General features: G+C 40.3%; 2 protein-coding genes across 3 annotated transcripts; both read left to right on the top strand.

Moving 5' to 3' along the window:
• The first annotated feature begins 1,308 nt into the window (after nucleotides 1–1,308).
• sowahca (sosondowah ankyrin repeat domain family Ca) lies at nucleotides 1,309–6,205 on the top strand. Its single transcript, XM_085434312.1, has 4 exons — nucleotides 1,309–1,844; nucleotides 2,253–2,626; nucleotides 2,808–3,197; nucleotides 4,068–6,205. The coding sequence occupies exons 1-4, from the start codon at nucleotides 1,499–1,501 to the stop codon at nucleotides 4,524–4,526; spliced, it is 1,569 nt and encodes a 522-aa protein (XP_085290438.1). The 5' UTR covers nucleotides 1,309–1,498; the 3' UTR covers nucleotides 4,527–6,205.
• A 3,340-nt stretch (nucleotides 6,206–9,545) lies between these two features.
• Nucleotides 9,546–16,739, top strand: akap17a (A kinase (PRKA) anchor protein 17A). Of its 2 annotated transcripts, XM_085434310.1 has the most exons (8): nucleotides 9,546–9,701; nucleotides 10,018–10,346; nucleotides 10,485–10,523; nucleotides 10,643–10,861; nucleotides 11,042–11,254; nucleotides 12,263–12,411; nucleotides 12,679–12,919; nucleotides 14,507–16,739. In XM_085434310.1, exons 2-8 carry the CDS (start codon nucleotides 10,020–10,022, stop codon nucleotides 15,362–15,364), a joined length of 2,046 nt encoding a protein of 681 aa, XP_085290436.1. In that variant the 5' UTR covers nucleotides 9,546–9,701; nucleotides 10,018–10,019; the 3' UTR covers nucleotides 15,365–16,739. The 2 variants fall into 2 exon arrangements, with proteins under 2 accessions (XP_085290436.1, XP_085290437.1); XM_085434311.1 differs by lacking the exon at nucleotides 10,485–10,523.
• Nucleotides 16,740–19,915: the final 3,176 nt, after the last annotated feature.

Genomic DNA, 19,915 nt, shown 5'->3' with positions numbered 1-19,915 from the left:
AATGCAGTAATAAAATCGCCCCCCTTTTCTAATAATGGTACAGCGCAATTTAATTTTCCCAGTGCTTACTTTGGGGACTGTTTGCACCGACAAAACATTAAAATGTATGAAATTAGATTTTTTTGAGGTGTGATTATTATAATAAAATAACGAAATGAAAAATCATTATATATATCATATTAATTTAAAACTGTTCCATATAGGATCTGCTGTGTATAGCTATGGGGAAATGCATGTAAGACCAACTAACTAATCCGGTTTATATGCTACAGAAGAAAGCTAAAGCAATTATAAATAGATTAAATATTATCAGATTATTATGATCAAGGGATTAGAATATCCATTAAATTGCATGCCTTAAAATTCTACTGTTTCATTGAGCTCCGGACTCCACCGATATTGTACAAAGCACAAAAAATCTCCTTCTAAACTGTATTTGGAGGTTTTAAATTAGAGGGAAAGCATGTTAACTAAGAACAGGGCCAGGACAATTTAAAAACAAATACAAGGTGTATCTGTTATATGGGTAAATGTGAGTAACTGTAATGAGGAATTACGATTGTTCTGTTCACTATGTCATTTTAAAAACAGTCTAAAAATCAGATCGTAAACAAATGTAAAAATGTGGAACAGAATGATTTCCATTGTTTAAAAGAAACATTTATTTTTGTCCTGGTTCTGTTTCGATTCTTCATATTGTATCATCTTTTTTGTATTTTGGTTGAAATCTTAATATAACAAATAAGTACAGGTTTAATAAGCTTAAGGTTCAATTTGCACCTTTTAGGTCAATAATTTGTGCTCTTCCCCTTGAATTTACTTCTTGACTGTTAAGGTGTATTTGTTTACTCAAATAACCTCCTGTTTTTGTTGTTTTGTAAAAATTTTAATAAGGACTGAAAGATCAAGTTCTGCGGTGGATTACTTTTCTTTGTGAGGTGAGGTAAATGTTTTAGGATCAGAATCCTCTTAATCTGGCCAAGTTTTTGCAAAAATACAAGGAGATTGAGTCCGGTTTCCTCACTGCATGCAAAAAGAAACTCCAGCTGGGCATGAAAGATAGCCGTAAATAGGATGAACATAATGCAATCTGGATGAACCTTGGATATTATTTTGAAAAGTTCAAATTGTGCAGTGCAATTATTATTAATACTGTGAGTGTGTTGACCGGAAAAAAATGTGTATTTTATTATATATTATGTATACGCAGTATTTATGGTCACTTTTAAATAACTAGTCGTCTGGGAAGCCCGCGTTTCCGATGAGCACTGGAACGCAACATGATTCTTGCCCCTTGCCTGTGAGACGATGTGAGCGCCCCCTGTCTGAAAGAGCTAAACACTGGTCTTCCCATGGAGGAGAGGAGGAGGCCAGAGAAGAAGATGCTGTCATCCTCTTCTTAAGCGAATGAGCGCGTTAATGGGCTCATTTTTAAACCTTCGTGCGCAAATAACCCAGTGATCTTTGCGCTCTGTCTGAGTCGTTCAGGACGAGGACGATGATGATGATGGCGTCCCGCTGCACAGTGCAAGCCGTGCAGGAGTTCCTGTCGGAGAGAGGAGGGAGGGTCCAACAGATGGAGCTGATCGATCATTTCCTATCGCTGAATGAACAGTCGAAGGAAGGGGTGGATCGCGAGGTGCTGAAAAGCATCGTTGACAGCGTGGGTTTCGTGAAGGTAGAAAACGGCGTGAAATTTGTGTGTTTGAACAGTGAAGGCAGCGGGGCGTCGGTGATGCGTACAGACGTAGATGGCCACGATGGTGCGGAGTGCAATGGCAACATCCAAGAGACGCTGGACAACAACTGTGTCAACGGCAATCATGATAAGGGCGACCAAACAGGTGAGGACGACGGATCCATTGTGTTTGCGTGATTTTTACGCACGTGTTTTATCCATGAATTGCTTTCTTACGTGTAACGTAGGCTGTTTTATCTATATTTTTGTTTATGTACTGTCTACTTGTTTATTTGTAATACAGCACGAATAAATAAAAGGTTTGGCAATTATTTTGTTGTTTTTACAGGCCAATATAGGCATACTGCTTCTTTTTCTTTTCACCGTACAAAATAGTGTTTGATTCAATTTAATTTGGAATCATTTCCTGCCAAAAACACAAAATCCCTAAGGTTCAGGATATTAATGACACCAGTGAGGAAAAATAACAACAACAGCCTGTTAAATTCTGCAGCATGTGATCAAAAGTCTGCATGAAGTTGAATGAACACAAAAAAAATTAATGGTCTTACAGGGGTCCACTTTCCACTGGACAATGACAAACAGACAAATGGCAATAAGAAACCTGCAACCCCATCCCAGAGCAAGACCAGCACAGGAGTTCCTACCCCTGGTGGAGGAGGTGAAGTGAAGCTAAGAGACAGAAGGAGACGAGAGTCAGCTCCAGTTCTTGGGATGCCAGATCTCGACCAGGCCCAACCCGGAGGATCTCATAACCAGCAGACAAGAGGGGCACGCAGGGTGTCTAGAGGGTCACAGCGTGCCATGCTGACCAGCTGCCTGTCTGAAGACAGTGCTCTGGAGGGACTGGACCATATAGGAGATATCCAAACACCCAAAGGAAGTCGCAGGAACTTCATAGAGCTGATGATGAGTAGTTCTCCTCAGGTAGGACACAGTGCTTTTTATTATCATTAAGTATTTGTTGCTTTTGCCCTTCTTTTTTTCTTTCTTTGAATGGCAGCTTTCTGTGGAAAGTAACAGTTTGCTGGGAATTTCTAAATGACTACATTTTGTGCTGTGACACAAAAATCTTAACAAAAGCCACGGCTATTGTATGTTCTGTCAGGTGCGGAGATCTCTGATCAACCGTGGGTCACGCCTCCGGGACTCGGTTAAGAGCGAAGGCGACTCGGCGTCCCTCCTCTCCTCAGCCACTGACGAGGACTGCGCCTCAGTAACCCTGGACCCTCTAGAGCACGAGTGGATGCTGTGCGCCTCAGACGGCCTGTGGGACAGCCTTCAGCCCCTGCTTGCTGTCGAACCCAGCCTGGTGACCAAGAGAGACTTTGTGACTGGTTTTACCTGCCTCCACTGGGCAGCTAAGCAGGGAAAAGCTGAGCTGCTGTCTCAGCTGCTCACCTTTGCCAAAGAGAACACTATACCTGTGAATGTGAATGTGAGATCAAGTGCTGGTTACACACCGCTGCACCTGGCCGCCATGCATGGACACACCCAGGTGGGTTGCAGGGAGTAGTATCATGTGTTACACCTGCTCAGTGAAGCAGTACATAATTACCTACACTTTATCTGCCCAGGCTAGAAACATTAGCTCAAAACAAGTTAACTGAACTATGGTTGTAAACACAAGTTTAAACACACTCATCCTAGGTGGTAATTTGGGTTTTTTAAGGATTTCTTTGAAGCTTTTTTTCCAGGATGGAATGATTGTACAGCATATATTGTTAATGACAAGAAGTTTGAGCTTATTTTAGATATTCTGCAATCCACATAGCGCCAAAAGTATACATAGGGGTTCAAACGTGCACTGTTATTTGGTTCAATATTCCTTAGCAAGTTGCACCTCAACCACATGTTTTAGTAGCAATATGGATATTTGACCACTCTCCTGTGCAGAGTTGATTCATTTAGAACCTATTACAGATCAGTGCTCTTACCAGAAGCTTAATGTTAGCTTTCTCTATCCCTTCTAGTTTTTTTTTTTTTTTCTGGAAAGGAAAGCGTCTGGACTTCTTTACGTTCAAGCAATGTAAAGAAGTCCAGACGCTTTCCTTTCCAAGCTCCTTAGACTACGATGACCTGGATGACTGAGAACCTTCACAGACACCTTCTAGTTTTTATTTGTGTTTGGGATTAATGCCCTGTTGGAACACCCAGTTGTGGACAAGTTTCAAATGTCTAGTTATTCATTTTTTTAATAATTAGTATTATTATTATTTTGGCATTTTAGCCTTTATTGGATAGAGACGGTGTAGACAGACATGAAAGTGGGGAGAGAGAGGGAAAGAAATGCAGCTACATGGTCGCCTTCTAATATCCATGAAAACGAGACCTCTCATGTTTGCATGCGGTGTGTTTGCATTGACAGGTGGTTCGTGTCCTGCTGTCAGACTGGGATGCAGACCCTGAAGCTCGAGATTACAGCGGGAGGAGACCAATGCAGTACTTGTCCCCACCGCTAGCTGCTGACCTGCTGGAAGAAGGAGTGGTCACCTCACCGGGACCTGAGTCAGACAGTGAGAACAACGGCAGCGGCAGAGGTCGGGGCTGGAGATTTGCCAAAGTCCTCCAAGGGAATCTGAACCCGCTCCGGCTGCTGAATTCACCAACAGAGGCATCAGAAGATGGAACGGGGAACGGGAAGAGTAAAGGGGGGATGCAGAGGAAGACGTCTTTGAGCCGACTGAATGCCCGGCTGCACAGAGGACGCCACAGAGCCCAGATCATCCACAGCGCCTCCTTCAGGGACACAGGAGAGGTGGGAAGAGGAGAGGAGCTACACAGCAGTCCTCTTCGAACGAGACCGCTGTCCAACCTGTTTGGATAAATCGACACCACTCTAAGCCAGCGACACAGAGCTGTACACCACTCCCAGGTGTTTTTATTTGTAGCATAGGTATCTTTTATTATCTGACAGGTCAGATATTTTAGTGACAAAATATAACAGTGCAGAAACTAACACATTTTACAAAATTTTCTAAAATTCTAGTTTATTTTTGTTCCTGTTGCAGTTATTGTTTGTCACTGAGGGAAGGGTACAGTCACGTGACAGTTTATTTGCCTTGGCTAGACTGTGAATTCTTTCAAACTTGATTTTTGTTTTGACTTTTTTTCCCCCCTTTATTTAATTTGGACAACTAACATCACAAACATAGTTTAAATATGTTACAGTACAGTTATGTTCATAAAAATGCAAAAGCAACAAGCAGTATTGTAGAAAGTTTTCACTTTGAAGCACTTTGGTTTGTTTCCTCACCGCGTTTCTGTTTGCAGAGTAATATATATTTACACACACTATTAGTCTGAAATTAGATGGTGCTGACGTTTTTTTTAGTACATTCCTGTAATGTGAACAAATATTTTATTTTTTAAAGTGGCAGATTTTAATATTCAGACAGTTGAAATCGCAGATTTTTTTTTTATAACGAGCAACAGTGTACAGTCATCATGTTTGCACTTGTCACTTTTTAAAAATTGGTAGTAGAAAAATCCATTTGGGTCCCAAATCATATCTATTTTTTAAAATTCTAGGCATAACATCAAAAGGGGATCAGATTTTTACCTATTTAAATGCAAAATTAACTGATATTCAAAAGGGGCTTGGTAAGTTATTTCTCCATTCATTTTTGTTTATTTAAAGTTGGAGCCAAAAAGAGTTAGGTTCACTAATGGGGAGATGTTGCTAAGAATTGTTTAATTGTTTCCAATTAGCTATACAAAAACACAGATTAGTAGAAGCACAGTCACCAACTTTATATACATTTTTCTACTGCCAATAACGTACCTCAAATTTTCTGAAGCTAATTCACTTGTTTCTACATTGCTTTGTGTGTGGTGTGTATGCAAATGTTCAGACACTGATATTTAGATATTGCTCTCTGAATGTCAGTTGCAGAGTTTTGCTTTGTTATCTGACATTTCATTTCTATATTTACTCCAAAAATGTGACACAGGATTCATTGGTTCATAAGGGTAAAGGTTCAGGCAACCACGGTCATAGATATCCGCCGGAAACCACGACATCATATGAAACTGAGACAAAGTCAATATTGTTCCCATATATTAGTCTGACTTTGCATGCACACTGTCATCTATTCATCAAGCTCCGTTTTCTCTAAGGACTCTGGCCAGAATGTGCCATAGGTTTAGCAGCGATTTCTCAAGTGGTTTCCCAAATATGTGAACCTTTCTTCCTCCCAAATTTCATGAATGTTCTGTTACTAATTTGTAGCATTTGTACTTTTATCACGGAGATTCGTGTCATTCTATGTCTTGACACTTTTGATGTAGAGATTTTATGTCATTTTCTCAGCGGCATGAGTAGAGGAAATGGAAATGCAGCACACTGTTGATTCTTATGTCTATATAAAGAAAATGTGTTTTCATTGTAAAATGCTGTGAAGTGATTGTGTGGTGTGAAATCACTGTTAACGAGCCACTTTTCTTTTTGGATTAATGTCTTATCCATAAATGTGAAATAAAGAAGTTTTGTTTTTATTTGCATAATCTAAAGTTTTTAAGTTTGTCAACTACGCTGTATTGTCCCATTGATGCAATGACTGTATAAAGAAACGGCCTCGGTAATAATGAGAAGGTTTAAAATGTAAAGAGCAGCTGTGAATACTCATGTTAACGTTACCAGAATAGATTAAAAATACAATTGAAGCGAGTCGCTTCATCCGCCCTTCCTGCTGACACCAGCTGATTGTCCTTGCCTGTTGGTGCTGAATAATTGATGATCTGACGACCCCAGCTTTGCTCTGGCATTTACAGTATATCCACAACTTCCTGTCCACATGGCCCACCAGACAGATTAGTATCCAGTTCTTATTTTGCACCTCTTGTTATGCAGACTGACCTAAAGTCAACACTGCTGTTGTTGGGATATAAACTCTATTTAATCCATTTTTGCAAATACTTGAAAATCAGATTTTATCGTGTTTATCTTAATATACTTAAGAGAACCTAAGAGGACAATCAGTTTTGTGTTTCCCTGCTATGCTATTTTTGTCATTGGTTAGAGAAAGTATAGAGTACAGAGGAATTTAATGCCCACAAGCTTTCATATGTGTGTGGGGGATACGATACATTTCTCAGTGCCTGAGCCTGAACAGATTACTACAGATCTGCCAATCCTCTTGTTGCTCTGATGTCCTGCTGGCACCCTGTCTGTTCTCTGCTTCGTGTTTCCCAGATCAAACCAACCATATAAAAGCTGGATTACATGTAAACAGTCACAGTGTATCACACAATATGTTTCTTATATAAAACTGAATGCTCTTAAGACAGCTCCTTTGATGATTCTGTAATCTCTGGGGTTTCCCTGGTCTAGAAGTCAAATAATGATTTATAGAGGTCAGAAGTGACGTGCTTTTTTTCTGGTTATGTAGAATCCAGATTTGCCTTAGGCAGGCTATCTACCGGATGACTGCTGATCAGGACAGGATAGAGAGCCTTTTTGACTGCAGTAACTGACCTACATGCACAGTGAAGGGAGTAATGCCTATTATGCAAATTCCTCTGCCATCCTTTCAGGGAAACTGTGCCAACTTTTTAGCCTGGGGCCTCCAACTGTTGGACCAATCCAAGTCCAGTCCATTTTTATCTCACACAGTTACCACAGTGATGATGGCTTTCAGACAAACCCTAATGAGTCACAAACAGTGCCAAATAGATATCAAGTGAGTAACAAATGTGTACTGTCATCAGAGTGCTGTTTGTCTTGTGGCAGATATAAAAAAAGACAGTGAATCCAGCCTGAACCATTTTTTGGTACTGATCAACATTTTTTTTGCATAAACCATATCAGCGATTTGCTAATAAGTAATTAAATTGCAGGCGATTACAATCAATTGCCAAAGTTTCTATTATGTATTAATTATGTGTGTTCTGAAATATATAGCAGGGTGTGTGTTCTTTCTCTTTTTAAATACTGCTAATATATATGTATCTATAAACCTTGGTTATTTACACCAAAAGTCTTGAATAATTTGTGAGCCCGGTTAAAAAAAAAGACCTCACAGATGCATCTGACCCATCTACTGTTCCCTGAAGCCTCGTCAGAAAAGGTCTCAGTGGAAGGAAGCTGAGTACTCAAAGAGAAACCATGCATACTCTCTCTCTCTGTGAGAACTGCAAACTCCACACAGAAAGGCTCCAGACTGGATTCAAACCCTTCTTGCTGTGAGCCGACAGCACTAATCATCAGACCGCCATGTACCCCATGAACATACAAGGAGGAGAGGTACTGATGGTAGATAGGTTTAAATACCTGGTGTCAACCAATGAAAGGCAAGATTTAACAAGATGGTAGTGAGACCTGTTATGATGCTTAGTTTCGAAATGGTGACACTACAAAAAGACAGGAGGCCAAGGCAAAAGTGCCAGAGCTGAAGAAGTTAAGATTTTCGTTGAGAAGATGGAGAGGATTAGAAATGAGCACGTCAGAGGGAGACCTCAGGTTGAGCACAAAGTTAGAGAGGCAAGGCTGACTTAGACATGTGCAGAGGAGGGAGAGTGGACATATTGGACATATGATGTTGAACATGGAGCTCCCAGGCAGGAGGGCCTTATTAAGAAAAAAAATATTGCTGACAATTTTGAGAATAAAGTCAAAAATGTATTTTGAGAAAAAAAAGTTGAAATACTAGTTTGAGACAAAAGCCAAAGGGTGGAGATTATGGTTGCTGTTTGAAGACAAACTCCCAGGTTGCTATACCTTCTACGAAAAGCCTTGAGTAGATGGTAGCCTTGAGTTGTTGAAGCAGAAGAACATGCTAGGACTTTGATATAATGAATGGTGTTTTGAAACTTAAATGGTTAAAATCCTTTTTAAATAATCCTCACTCCATTTGGTTTCTTATACCAAGTAAGGTCTTTAACAAACTGGGGGTATCGATTTTCTCCTCAAATGTGACTTTGAAATTACTAAGCTACCTGTTAAACTCTCTGAATTCCATAAACGGGTCCTTCTGTATTGGAAAATTATATTTAAACATAATTTCACTCTACATAACAGCCCGATTTGGAACAATAGATATATACTGATGAATAGAAAATCTATTTTTATTCAAGATTGGTTCTAGAAAGGTGTTTGGGCAATTGCTCATTTTGTAGATGAGGAGGGACATGCTCTGACATCACGATTTTTGGCAAAAATTTAATATCCAATGTTCTAAAAGTAATTTTAATTGGGTTATAAAATCCATTCCATTTTCACTTAAAACCATAATCGTAAGTGATATAGTATATTCTGACATCTCCCCCAAGTTAAGGCAATTATATATAGATGGTATTCAGTTTTGTGATGTTAAATGCAATAATACATTTCTGAGATCTTCATTAAGGAGTCTTTATTCTCCAAATTTGCTTAGACGTAATTACATATTAAAAGATTATACCCTACTTCAACCCTACTTTACTGGAAAAACAACCTAAACCTGATGGTTAAATCTTTGACTTTAGTTAAAAAGAAAAAGGCTGCATTTTTTTGTTTCCTTTTCGGAAGATTTTGATTTAGTGAGTTAGTACTCTGTTAACTTTTATGACCCCGTCTTTGTATCTTCTTTTTCTTTGTACAAAGGTTGAAATTTGTATTTTCTGAATGTATAATATATTGTGCATTTTGTTGTATTTTGCTAATTTAAAAAAAAAGAAAAAAAGAAAAAAAAGAACATGCTAGGAAATGGGTGCAATGGAGACAAATGATTCACTGTCCCGGCGACCAGGCAGTCCAAGAAGAAAATTGCTATGAATATTAATATTAAACTGAATTCAATTTAAGAGATCTTTTTCCATTTTTCTCACCGCCATATTCATCCATGTGGTGTCGCTGTGGGCGCTGGTATAGGCTTCTGTAGAAGGTCGGAGTTCATTGCGTTCGGAAGTAGCATGTAGTTGGATTTTCTGTATGCCTCTCAAGTGTATGGCTCACCTTAAATTACAACAGTGTGTTTGTTGTGTTTTGCATTTTCGGTTTTTACAGGGGGGCTAAGTGATTTTGGTAGGTTGTGACTAGTCTGTTATCTTCTGTGCTAGCTGACGTTAGCATGTTGTTGTCTAAAGCGGTGATGTTTTAGGACCAAACTCGTAAAAACCGTAACGTTAACAAATAATAACAATCAGTAAACAAATAATAATGCGCAGTTTGCACGTAATAACGTTAAATTAATCACGTTAACCAGATCGCTGTTTAGTTAAGTTCATAGCTTTCTAGCCTGCCGTCCTTCGGGATGAAGCGAAGACTTTAGCGTTAGCTTTCAGCTAATGTTACATTGAGTTTGCTAACGTTTGTGTAACCAGCTTCTGTGTCTCTGCAGCAATGACCACCATTGTACATGATACCACAGAGGCAGTGTGCCTCTCTGCTGACTACAACCTGTACCTCAAGCCTATTGCCAAAATGACCATCAGCGTGGCTTTGCCCCAGCTCAAGCTGCCAGGCAAAAGCATCTCCAACTGGGAGGTAATGGAGCGGGTGAAGGCCATGGTGGCTCCGGAGCAGTTTTCAGTCTTGCGAATCTCCAAGAGCACAATGGACTTCATCCGCTTTGAAGGTGAAGTGGAAAACAAAACTGTAGTCAAGAGCCTGCTAAGTCGTTTGGATGGGAAGAGCATCAAACTCAGTGGCTTTACTGATGTACTGAAGGTAAGGGTGAACAAATGTAGAGCATTGCAGTACTTATAATTAGTAACTGCATGGTTATTGGAGTCACTGGAGTTTGTTGTTGCTACTTAAATGTTCTGAATGTTTGTAACTCTTTGTCAATACATTGTAATTTGGCAGCTCAAAGAAATTACCTTGAAAATAAACAACTATCCAAAGGCAAGGCAGCTAGTTCTAAGTATTATAACATTATCTACCATAGATTGATTACAGGTTGAATTTAATTGCACTAATAAACCGACAGCAGAGTATATTTATGTCACCCTCTCATCATTAAGGTTCGTGCAGTAGAAAATAAAGTGGACTTCCCGACACGTCACGATTGGGATTCTTTTTTCCGTGATGCCAAAGACATGAATGAGACGCTACCAGGTGAGAGGCCTGACACCATCCACCTAGAAGGGCTTCCTTGCCGCTGGTTCAGTCAGAAGGACAGCCAGTACCCAGATCGGCCCTCAGAAGAAGCCCTCGTTGCAGTTTTCCAGACATTCGGCAAGGTGATTCACATTCATGTTTCTGTGTAGCTAAAAGGAAATTAAGCTTTTAATATTCACATTTTTAGTTCACAATTTTAAAAAAGAAGAAGATATAAGCAGTGCCTAACTAAACAACAAGAAACTAATAAATGTCGAAATAAAAAGTTAAGACATTAGTATTTTTTTATTTTTTTTTTTAAGGTACGAAATGTTGACATTCCCATGCTGGACCCATATAGAGAGGAAATGATGGGCAAGAACTTCAGCACATTCAGCTTTGGGGGCCATCTGAACTTTGAAGCGTATGTCCAGTATCAGGAATACTGTGGCTTCACGAAAGCCATGGACACTATGCGCAGCATGAAGCTGATGCTGAAAGGAGATGATGGAAAAGCCGTGGCTTGCAACATCAAGGTACTGCAGACTACAGTAGTGTCAAGCCTCTGCCTACACATATTAAAGCTGCTTTTATTTTCTACCTCTTAATTGATCAAACCAATCATTCCAGGACTTTTTTTTAAATCCATCTCCTAAAATGTTGTTTTCTTAATTATGTTCAGTCACTGCTGGGAGAGAAATTTCTTCGTACAAACTTTAAATGCCAGGGTTTTGAGAGAACTGGAGTTCAACTCATTATTAAGGTGTTCTAATGCAGTGCCCTTTCAAATATGGTTGTATTAACCATGCAGCCTTGGGAGGTTTGTTTGATAAACATGCTGATAAATGAATGATTCTATGTAATATAAAGAACCTCCTTTTCCATTCAGGCTACCAGTGAGTGTAGCTTTTTTTTTCTTCTTATATGAAAATGTTAAATGTACTGTGACAATAGCTTAAAACTTGTAGAGCAGAAAAGATGTTGTATTTGTAGCTGTGTCACTGGAATATTTGTTCATTATTCATTTATTTAAAATCTGTGTTGCCACAGTAATCTGCCATGGATGTAATATTTTTAGCTTTCAAATGAAGAGCTGGAATGACTGTTCCTGACTAAGCATGGTTATAAAATGTTGTAATCATAGTAAACCACTCTGAAATGTGTGAAGCACTTGAATAAGCCCTTAAACTCACCGATGGGTTAGTATTTAGTATTTATTTATTTATTGTCATTGTCAAGAACAATGAAATTGCGTTTGGGGCTTCCATACAACCCAACCCAATCAATCTGGTATTCTTGGATGATATTTTGTTTTGCTTTAGCCACTATCCCCTCCAAAGTTGGTTAAAGTACTGAATTAATAAAAATTTAAATACTTTTGTTTTGGGGTTTTTTGTGTGTATAATTTTACCAAAACAAAGACCATTTAGTTTAATAGCTACATTCAGTCAAACCAATGACGTCAACTGAAGTGCTCAGCTGTTTCGATATGAAAAGCTGTTGTGACAATTAACCTTCATATGATGTGCGTTTCTTATCCTCAGGTGACCTTTGACACAAGCAAGCACCTTAGCGATGCTTCTGTGAAGAAGAGAAACCTAGAGAGGATGAAGTTGCAGGAGCTGGAGAGGCAGAGAGAGGAGCAGAAACAACGAGAGAAGGAAAAAGAGGAGCGGCGTAAGGAAGAAGAGAGGTATGATGGAAGCCTACATAGGAACATGGACTAAAATTGGACTATATTGAAAAGTTAAACAGAAAAAATGTTAGGGGGAAAAAAAATAGAAATTCTGTTTAAACAACTTAATATGAGGAATAAAAAAATAAATAAATTGGGGGATTGATTTTCAGTATTTGATGGAGTTGGTGGCTTTTAAATGAACAACTTCATCACCTGGTTTGATAAGAGTTGACAAAAAGTTAACAATAAATATTCACAGAGCATATTAAACCACTTTTTCAGGAAACAAAAGGAATTGGAAGAGGAGGAGAGGGAAAGGAAGAAGGAGGAAAGATTACGGAAGCGAGAGCAAAAGTTGCGAGAGAGGGAGGAGCGCAAGAATCTGAAGAAAGTGAGGCGTCAGCAAGAGGAGGAGCAGAAGAAGCTGCAGATGAAGATTGCCTTGGAAGAGAGGAGACTGCTGTTGGCTCAGCGCAACTTGGAATCGATACGGCTCATTGCTGAGCTGCTGGCCAGGGCTAAGGTATCAATTTACACAATGCAACACTATACGCATCTGAATAAGTACTCTGCAGTCCCTGACAATGGTCCAGCAGAATGTTGCGTTTTATTGTTGAACCCCAATAGCTTAATCAATATTTAAGACTTCTGCAGTGTGTACAGCTCAACTTTAAATGTCTGTCCCCATATGAGTATTCATGTTGGATCTTTAAAATGTAACTATCTTGCTTTTCCATTTTTGTTTCTGAGAGTGATTATAATAGTGGAAGCTTATATTATTAATTGCAGAAGTTTCAAATGGTGAGATTGGCATATTTGCAAGTAATCCACATGTGACAGAGCCAGCCAGGCTGCTCTCTTTCAGACATTTTTTGCTATTCTTGGCTGTTTGGTAGTAGTGACAGTGATTATCCTTAATATTATCATTTTAGCCAGTGGTCCCCAACCCCCGGGCCACAGACCTGTTGTTTGGTACCGGGCCGCGAGAGTTGAGGCTCGGGTGTGAAATCTATGGATTTCTGGGTTTTTATCGGTTTCTATCATTATGTTTTTAACCGTTTTTATCGTTAACTCGGTTTCCCTGGGTCTTTTCCCCTGTGTTATGAATAAATCTTCTTCTTTCTTTTTTTTTTTTTTTAGTACCGATACTGGTTTTCTTTTGTTGTATTTATCCGCGACACCTTAAAGGCTGGTCTGTGAAAATATTGTCAGACATAAACTGGTCCGTTGCACAAAAATGGTTGGGGACCGCTGATCTTAGGCACACAGCTCTGGCTGTGAGCAGCACCCCTATCTAATGCTTGTGAGGGGCAGCCAATCAGAAAAAAGTTGTGGTATCCTGAAAATACACCGGGTATGCGTGTTTGATGTAATGTCCCCAACCCAGTTTTGTTCTGTCTGTTGTTTGCACAGCTTCGGATCACACCAAGAGTTTTTTGTTTTTTTTTTAAAGTACTATTACAAGGAACATAGAGTGATGCGTTTGTATGCTGTGGTTTCAATTGGAGTTGCAAACAAAGTCTCAGCATTAAAGAGTGGGTAATATTAAAGCAAGAGGTGCTAAAGCGTCTTGTTTCAGACAGAGGATGAAATGGGAGATTGCACAGAGCACTGGTATAGAATCAGTTAGGGTTGTTTTGAACTGCGAATCACGCAAAGTTTCTGTTGCCTAATAAAAGTTGACTCGACCATGTCAGCATAAAGGAATAATTTTATTTTTTAGGAAAGGTGCTGTTTTTCTTCTTGCATAGATGTGAAATTTATTACTAAGCCCACTACAAGTTCACAGCCACAAATACACATGGCATATAACCCTTCAAAAAAGGGTTTGCTGTTGAGTTTAGGATTTTCACACTTATTAAAGGTACAAGACATCAGAAAAGCATTTGAGGACCTCATATAGGACTTTGATACATTGGGACAGAAAAAGTAAAATACTGATGACTAATGTCTCTAATTTGGATTTCATTTTGACAACCAGAGTACTGCATGTGTTGGGACTTGCACAATACAACTCCTGGGAAAGTGTTACTCCTGTGATACTTCCCCCCCAACCGACTCCTAAATCATATGCTTTCGTTTATCTTTTCTTTTGTGTTCTCCTCATCAGGCTTTGAAACAGGAGCAGCAGAAGAAAGAAAGGGCTGAGCGTGAAGAGCAGGAGAGGAAGGAGAAAGCTCGACAGGAGGAGGAATTGGCCCGTCTTCAGCAGTTGGAGGCCTGTCGCCGCAAGCAAGAGGAGGAGCTGCGGAGGGTGGAGGTGGAGAAAGAGCGAGCACTGGAGCTACAGCGGAGAGAGAAGGAGCTCAGGGAGCGACTGCTTTCCAACTTGCTGAAGAAAAACAGCAGCAAAGCTGCAGGCATCCAGGATCAGAGTGGCCCTGAAGTGACTGAGGATATCTGTAATCCAGATGATGTGATACTTGGGGTCCTGAGTGGGGTGAATGGATTGAAGGCAGCTGAAAGCAAAGAAAAGCAGATGTCCAAATCTGGTGCTCACTCCCGAGTTTCAGGGAAGAATAAATTAATGGAAGAAAGGAGAGAAGGGGAGGACAGAAAAAAGGACCGGGAGGGAAGAAGGGAAGACGTGTTTAGCAGCAAGCGCAGCAGGGAACGAGCACGAGACCATTCCCACAGGGAAAGGAGCTCTCACAGCCGAGGAAGGAGGCAACGGTCGCACAGCAGGAGGAGAAGGAGCTGCAGCCACCGAAGGAGGAGCTACAGTCATCATAGGAGCAGGAGGAGATATAGCCACAGCCACTGCAGCAGGAGCATAAGCTCCAGCAGAGAGAGGAGCTGGAGCAGCACTGAGAGGAGTTCCAGCAGAGGGAGGAGTCACAGGCATAGTCATCGCAGAGGCAGTGGCAGGAGCAGCGATAGAGGCAGGGACCGGAGGAGTCACAGTCATAGTCGACGATACAGGAGACACAGCAATAGCAGGGATAGGAGCCACTCCACACGGCGCTAAACTCATGGATGACAGTTATCATTTTATTCATTTGTACTCACCATTTCTGGACTGACATTTCAAGTTCAGCAAGTTTCAGAGAAGATTAGATACTTTTGGTTCCTCAGTTAGGTGAAGAACGTCCCAACTTTACAGACTGCATATGCAGGTGAACCTTAGTTGTTGCTGTGGATTTTTACCCAAGTTGTTCTCAGATTGATGTTGTTGACAACCTAAATTTTCACTATAATCAGTGTAGCATGTTCACAAAAATTAGTGATGCAAAATATAAACTTGACCTTTTTTCCCTTTCCTGGAAAATTATTTGTGTGTGAAGTAAAATGTATAAACTGGATTGAAGTACACTAAAACATAAATCTAAAAATTAATTCTAAAAAAGTGAGTTTTAAAGGGGTGATTGGACAAATTTAAGTTAAAGGCTATATCCTGGTCCACAGGTTATTACATCGACAGTCTGTTCTCTCATTAAAACATAAAACAATGACTGTGACGGATCAGTGAGTAACAGAGAGTTCAGACATGATTATTATTATTTTTGTCCAGATTTGTAGTCAGATTTTTAGAAAATAAGACACAGGATCTGATATTAATATACATAAGGTTTGTTCTAACAAGCACTTGCATGTTACAGTAGCTGCCGAACACTGTAAAGGTGACTACCAGCCATAACAAATGGCTGCTGCTCAATTACAGTGGGGGGGGAGAGAATTCTCAAATGATGAAACGCATACCTGCTTTAAGACTGTAAGGTACAATGACTGGTTTTGTTATCATTTTTTTGTTGTTGTTAAGTACTGCTTATGTATTGGCTTTGTTGCTGATAATGGTTCAGAGAAAAACACAAACAGCTCTCTGTGACTGTGTCAACTTTGAATAACAGCACATAGTTTTAGTTAAAGAATTACTTTTGTGTACAATTCAAAGAACATTTTTGCTTTTGAAGTTGAATGACATGATTTGATTTGTTTGAAGGCTTGATGTATTAAACCCAACTCTGCAGGTAGTGTACTTGCTCTTTCACAGTCAGATGTTGATCTAGAGTGCAAGTGATGGATTTGAGGCCTGTCTAGTTTCCTCAACACTTCACAAATCTTTGATAAAGCAGTTTCTTGGATGCATTTGTAAAAGTGTACTATGATGACGTTTCTCTTGCTTTTACAGACCAATTGTAGTGACAGGTAAATTTCTTCAACCTTACTAATTACTGTACAGACTGTTCTTGACATTTACTTGCTCAGAGGATGTCCAAGTTTTGCTGACACTTTGTCATTTGTACTTGTGTCAAAGCCTATTTGTTCTCCATGTGCTCATGATCCACTAGAGCATGTCTTGCGCACATTGCAAGTTGTTTAAAATAAAAAAAAATTCAAGCTGAGCCCTTTTTGTTTGTTTTTTTTCTTTCCCTAGATAAACCTGCAATTTCCTTACTACAATGAACCTTAAATGGAAGGTTTAAAATCAAGTTTAGGATATTCTGCTACCTTTTTTCCTACTTATCATCAAAATGTAATATTTACATTTACAAAAAAAATGTTCAGTCAGCCTGAGGCCTACAAAACATGCGATGCTGGTATTATGACATTTGTGGCTGTTTGAGGAACCAATTAGATTAAGCATGAGGACATGGCTTTAAACACAAACTCAGCCAGGATGGCTCACAGTCTCTGCTCTTTTTTTTTTTTTTGCCTGTCCCGTTTGGCTCTTTTGCCATCAGAATTGTTGTCTAAAGGCAAAGAAAGATGCCCAACGGATTTACTTTACCAAATTGACCATCCCAGCTTTGCCGTAATGGTCCATTTGATTCACCTTTTATTGTTTATTTTATTTTCACTTACTGAATACGGGACAGACTTGACTGGAGGAAAGAAGGGGGGAAAGAAAGAGGGAAAGAGAAACAGCTGAGAAGAGGGACGGGGGAGAAGGGCAAAAACCAAAAACCAACAGAATGAGCAGAAAAAAAATGCATATATCAATCACCTGGGTCACCTGCTGAGAAAGAAAAACGAAAACAAGCAGAAGAGAACAAGAGTAATAGAATAAACAACATCACAATGATATATGGGAATATGACAGTAAATACTAAATATTAAACATTATTGTGCAGCACATAAGATCAACAGAACACAGTGTGCTTTGAGGTAGGAGCCAAAAAGGGTGTAGTTTGTGGGTGTGATCACCCGTGTGTACACCTGTGAGCATGGACGCGCTTGTTTTTTGTTTTTTAAAAGGTTCCTTCATGTAATGATCTGCTAGAGGGTGTGGGGGGGGCCACAGCCCCGTCCTCCAGGGTATGAAGCAGGTATGGAGGAGATCAAAACTCCAGACATCCAGAGGCCCCCAGAACACAAGAGACCAAGGAAGACCAACAGAGGGGCAGCCGCGCCACTGTCCCAGAAAGAGCTGAGGAGAGTCCCAGATGAGGGCTCACTCAGCAGCCGCGGAGCAGAAGCCAGGGGGAGTTGCAGTGACGCGCCCGTGAGCTCCGCCGGCAGCCAGCCGTGCCCCGACTCCGCAGCAGCAGGGAGGCCCCACACTCCAGACCGCAGTCGGACGGCCAACTCCTCCTCCTAGCCCCCCCGCTCCAGCAGGTCGCAGAGAATGGGGGTGAGAGTCTCTGCTCTAATTCATCCCAAAGGTGTTCTTTTGGGTTGAGGTCAGGACTCTGTGCAGGCCAGTCAAGTTCTTCCACACATCCATGTCATTATGGACCTTGCTTTGTGCAGTGGTGCAAAGTCATGTTGAAACAAAATCTGATCTAAGACAAAGTCCATAGCTTTGTCTAAAAACTGGCTGATCAGAGCGCACTTTTTAATATACAAAAGTTAGCTAAACGTGTGCTAAAAATACATCTAGTGTTTTACAAAGCTTAATAACTAAGAGTGCGATACATGAAATCAGACACTGTGTCAGTTGTTGGGATAAGGATGCTCATTATGGCTCTGACTGCAAATGTGGCCATCACACCCAGATTCAGGAGCAGAGTTGTCATTTCAAGGATCTGTTAGGTGGGTGGGGGCATTTGGCATCTGACAATGGGGACCAGTCATACAAAACAGCAACATCTGAGCACAATCCCAGGTGACTGAAATAATGTTTAGTGGTCGCAGTGGTCATGTCCTTGTCCAGTCACTTCCTATGGCTGTGGCTACAAGCCAGGTGTAGTGGGTGTGATATCCCCTGCTTGTATAACTATCATTTCTTGTTCTGCTGCAATGGTAATGGTTAATGATGTCTCTGTTGGGGAAAACTCCTCCCTGCACTCAGCATCAACAACAGACTGTCTCTCTTTAGTTCTTAACAAGATGGCTGACAAGTTTGGTTCATTTTGCTGCATCTGAAGTCTCGAGGGAACATCTGGAGCAACCTCAGCTGAGACTTTCCAGGCTGATTCCTTAGCATCAAACATAAGTAAGATGTGATAAGTTGGGAAGTGATCACGTTGACCGTTAACTTTGGTCTCAGTAACAGCCAGCAGGATTAAAGCTTTGTATTGATTTTTAACAACTTATAAAGAACAGGCAGATCTCCCAGCACCACAGGAAAAGGTCACGTCTGCAGCCTCAACATTCAGCAACTGACTCATCAGCATCCTTGTATAGTCCAGCACCTCCAGCCTCAACAGAAGAATGAGGCAGGAAACCCAGTCATATTTCTACAGGCTCTAATTTTCTCAAAGGTAAGGAGGACAGAAGGCTCAGTATTTTCTGCAAATTTTTGTAACCTTGGCTCATGAGCTTTTTGACTGACCTGTGGGAATACTGGCTCTCTTATTTTGTGGAGGGTGTCTTATCTTGGACCTGGTGGTGGTTTACCACCAGATCACAACTTCCTGTGGTTCTGGATCAGCTGAAGTGGTCTCTGGGAAGAGCAAGCCTGTGCTTTCTTCTGTAAGAGCTAAAACTGCTGAATTGCCTTAAAAACAGTTTTTGTCCTAGACTCTTGTTTCAATTTGACCTCCTGCTGTGGCATCAAGGCCCGGATGATTGTGGCTAGTTCCTTTAATGTTAGCTAGTTGATATCTTCATCCACTGCGTCTGGTGCCATATTAGAAACAAAAAAAGTAGAAAAATTATAGTTATAAAAAGAGAAAGGTGGCTGATCACTGCACTGCCACCATGTGTGAGTCGTGTAGTAGGTTTTGGAACAGGGCTTTATTTCCACTCCCCAAATAAAATACTTTTTCCAAAGTCAAGTATAGTTCTAGACCCTTAAAAGCGTCAACTAAACTCAAGCTCTAATGAAGCACCAGGATACAAAATAACAAACAAACCAAGTATTGATCATTTTGGTACTGGCCAATTTAGGCAATCAAGTGGAACAAACACTGAAAACATATCCAATAACAAAGAAACAAAAACAAAAGCTTTTTTAATAGTTATTTATGTAAAAATCGCCATATTCAAAATAACTAATTCAGAAAGCAAAGAAAATCAACAACGTATTTAAGTTAAATACTCCTCTCCCCATGATGTAGCAACACTTGGTATGTCCCAATTAGCGCTTCTTGTATGTAATAGTGCTCCAGTGGCAGGTAGAAGATTGTTTGGTACC

Source organism: Copadichromis virginalis, linkage group LG16 (assembly GCF_057382275.1).
Source record: "Copadichromis virginalis isolate Kocher_CV1m ecotype Utaka linkage group LG16, C_Virginalis_male_GT1.1, whole genome shotgun sequence".
NCBI lineage: Eukaryota > Metazoa > Chordata > Actinopteri > Cichliformes > Cichlidae > Copadichromis > Copadichromis virginalis.
The sequence above is the reverse complement of the archived record's forward strand: the minus strand, read 5'-3'. Positions and strand labels throughout refer to the sequence as shown.

Bases quoted from the DNA above. Each gene is read 5' to 3' on its own strand.
- akap17a (XM_085434310.1), top strand. From the start codon at position 10,020: ATGACCACCATTGTACATGATACCACAGAGGCAGTGTGCCTCTCTGCT. The intron at 10,347-10,484 runs GTAAGGGTGAAC...GTAATTTGGCAG, and splicing joins GCTTTACTGATGTACTGAAG to CTCAAAGAAATTACCTTGAA. The intron at 10,862-11,041 runs GTGATTCACATT...TTTTTTTTTAAG, and splicing joins TTTTCCAGACATTCGGCAAG to GTACGAAATGTTGACATTCC.
- sowahca (XM_085434312.1), top strand. From the start codon at position 1,499: ATGATGATGATGGCGTCCCGCTGCACAGTGCAAGCCGTGCAGGAGTTC. The intron at 1,845-2,252 runs GTGAGGACGACG...ATGGTCTTACAG, and splicing joins TGATAAGGGCGACCAAACAG to GGGTCCACTTTCCACTGGAC. The intron at 3,198-4,067 runs GTGGGTTGCAGG...TTGCATTGACAG, and splicing joins CCATGCATGGACACACCCAG to GTGGTTCGTGTCCTGCTGTC.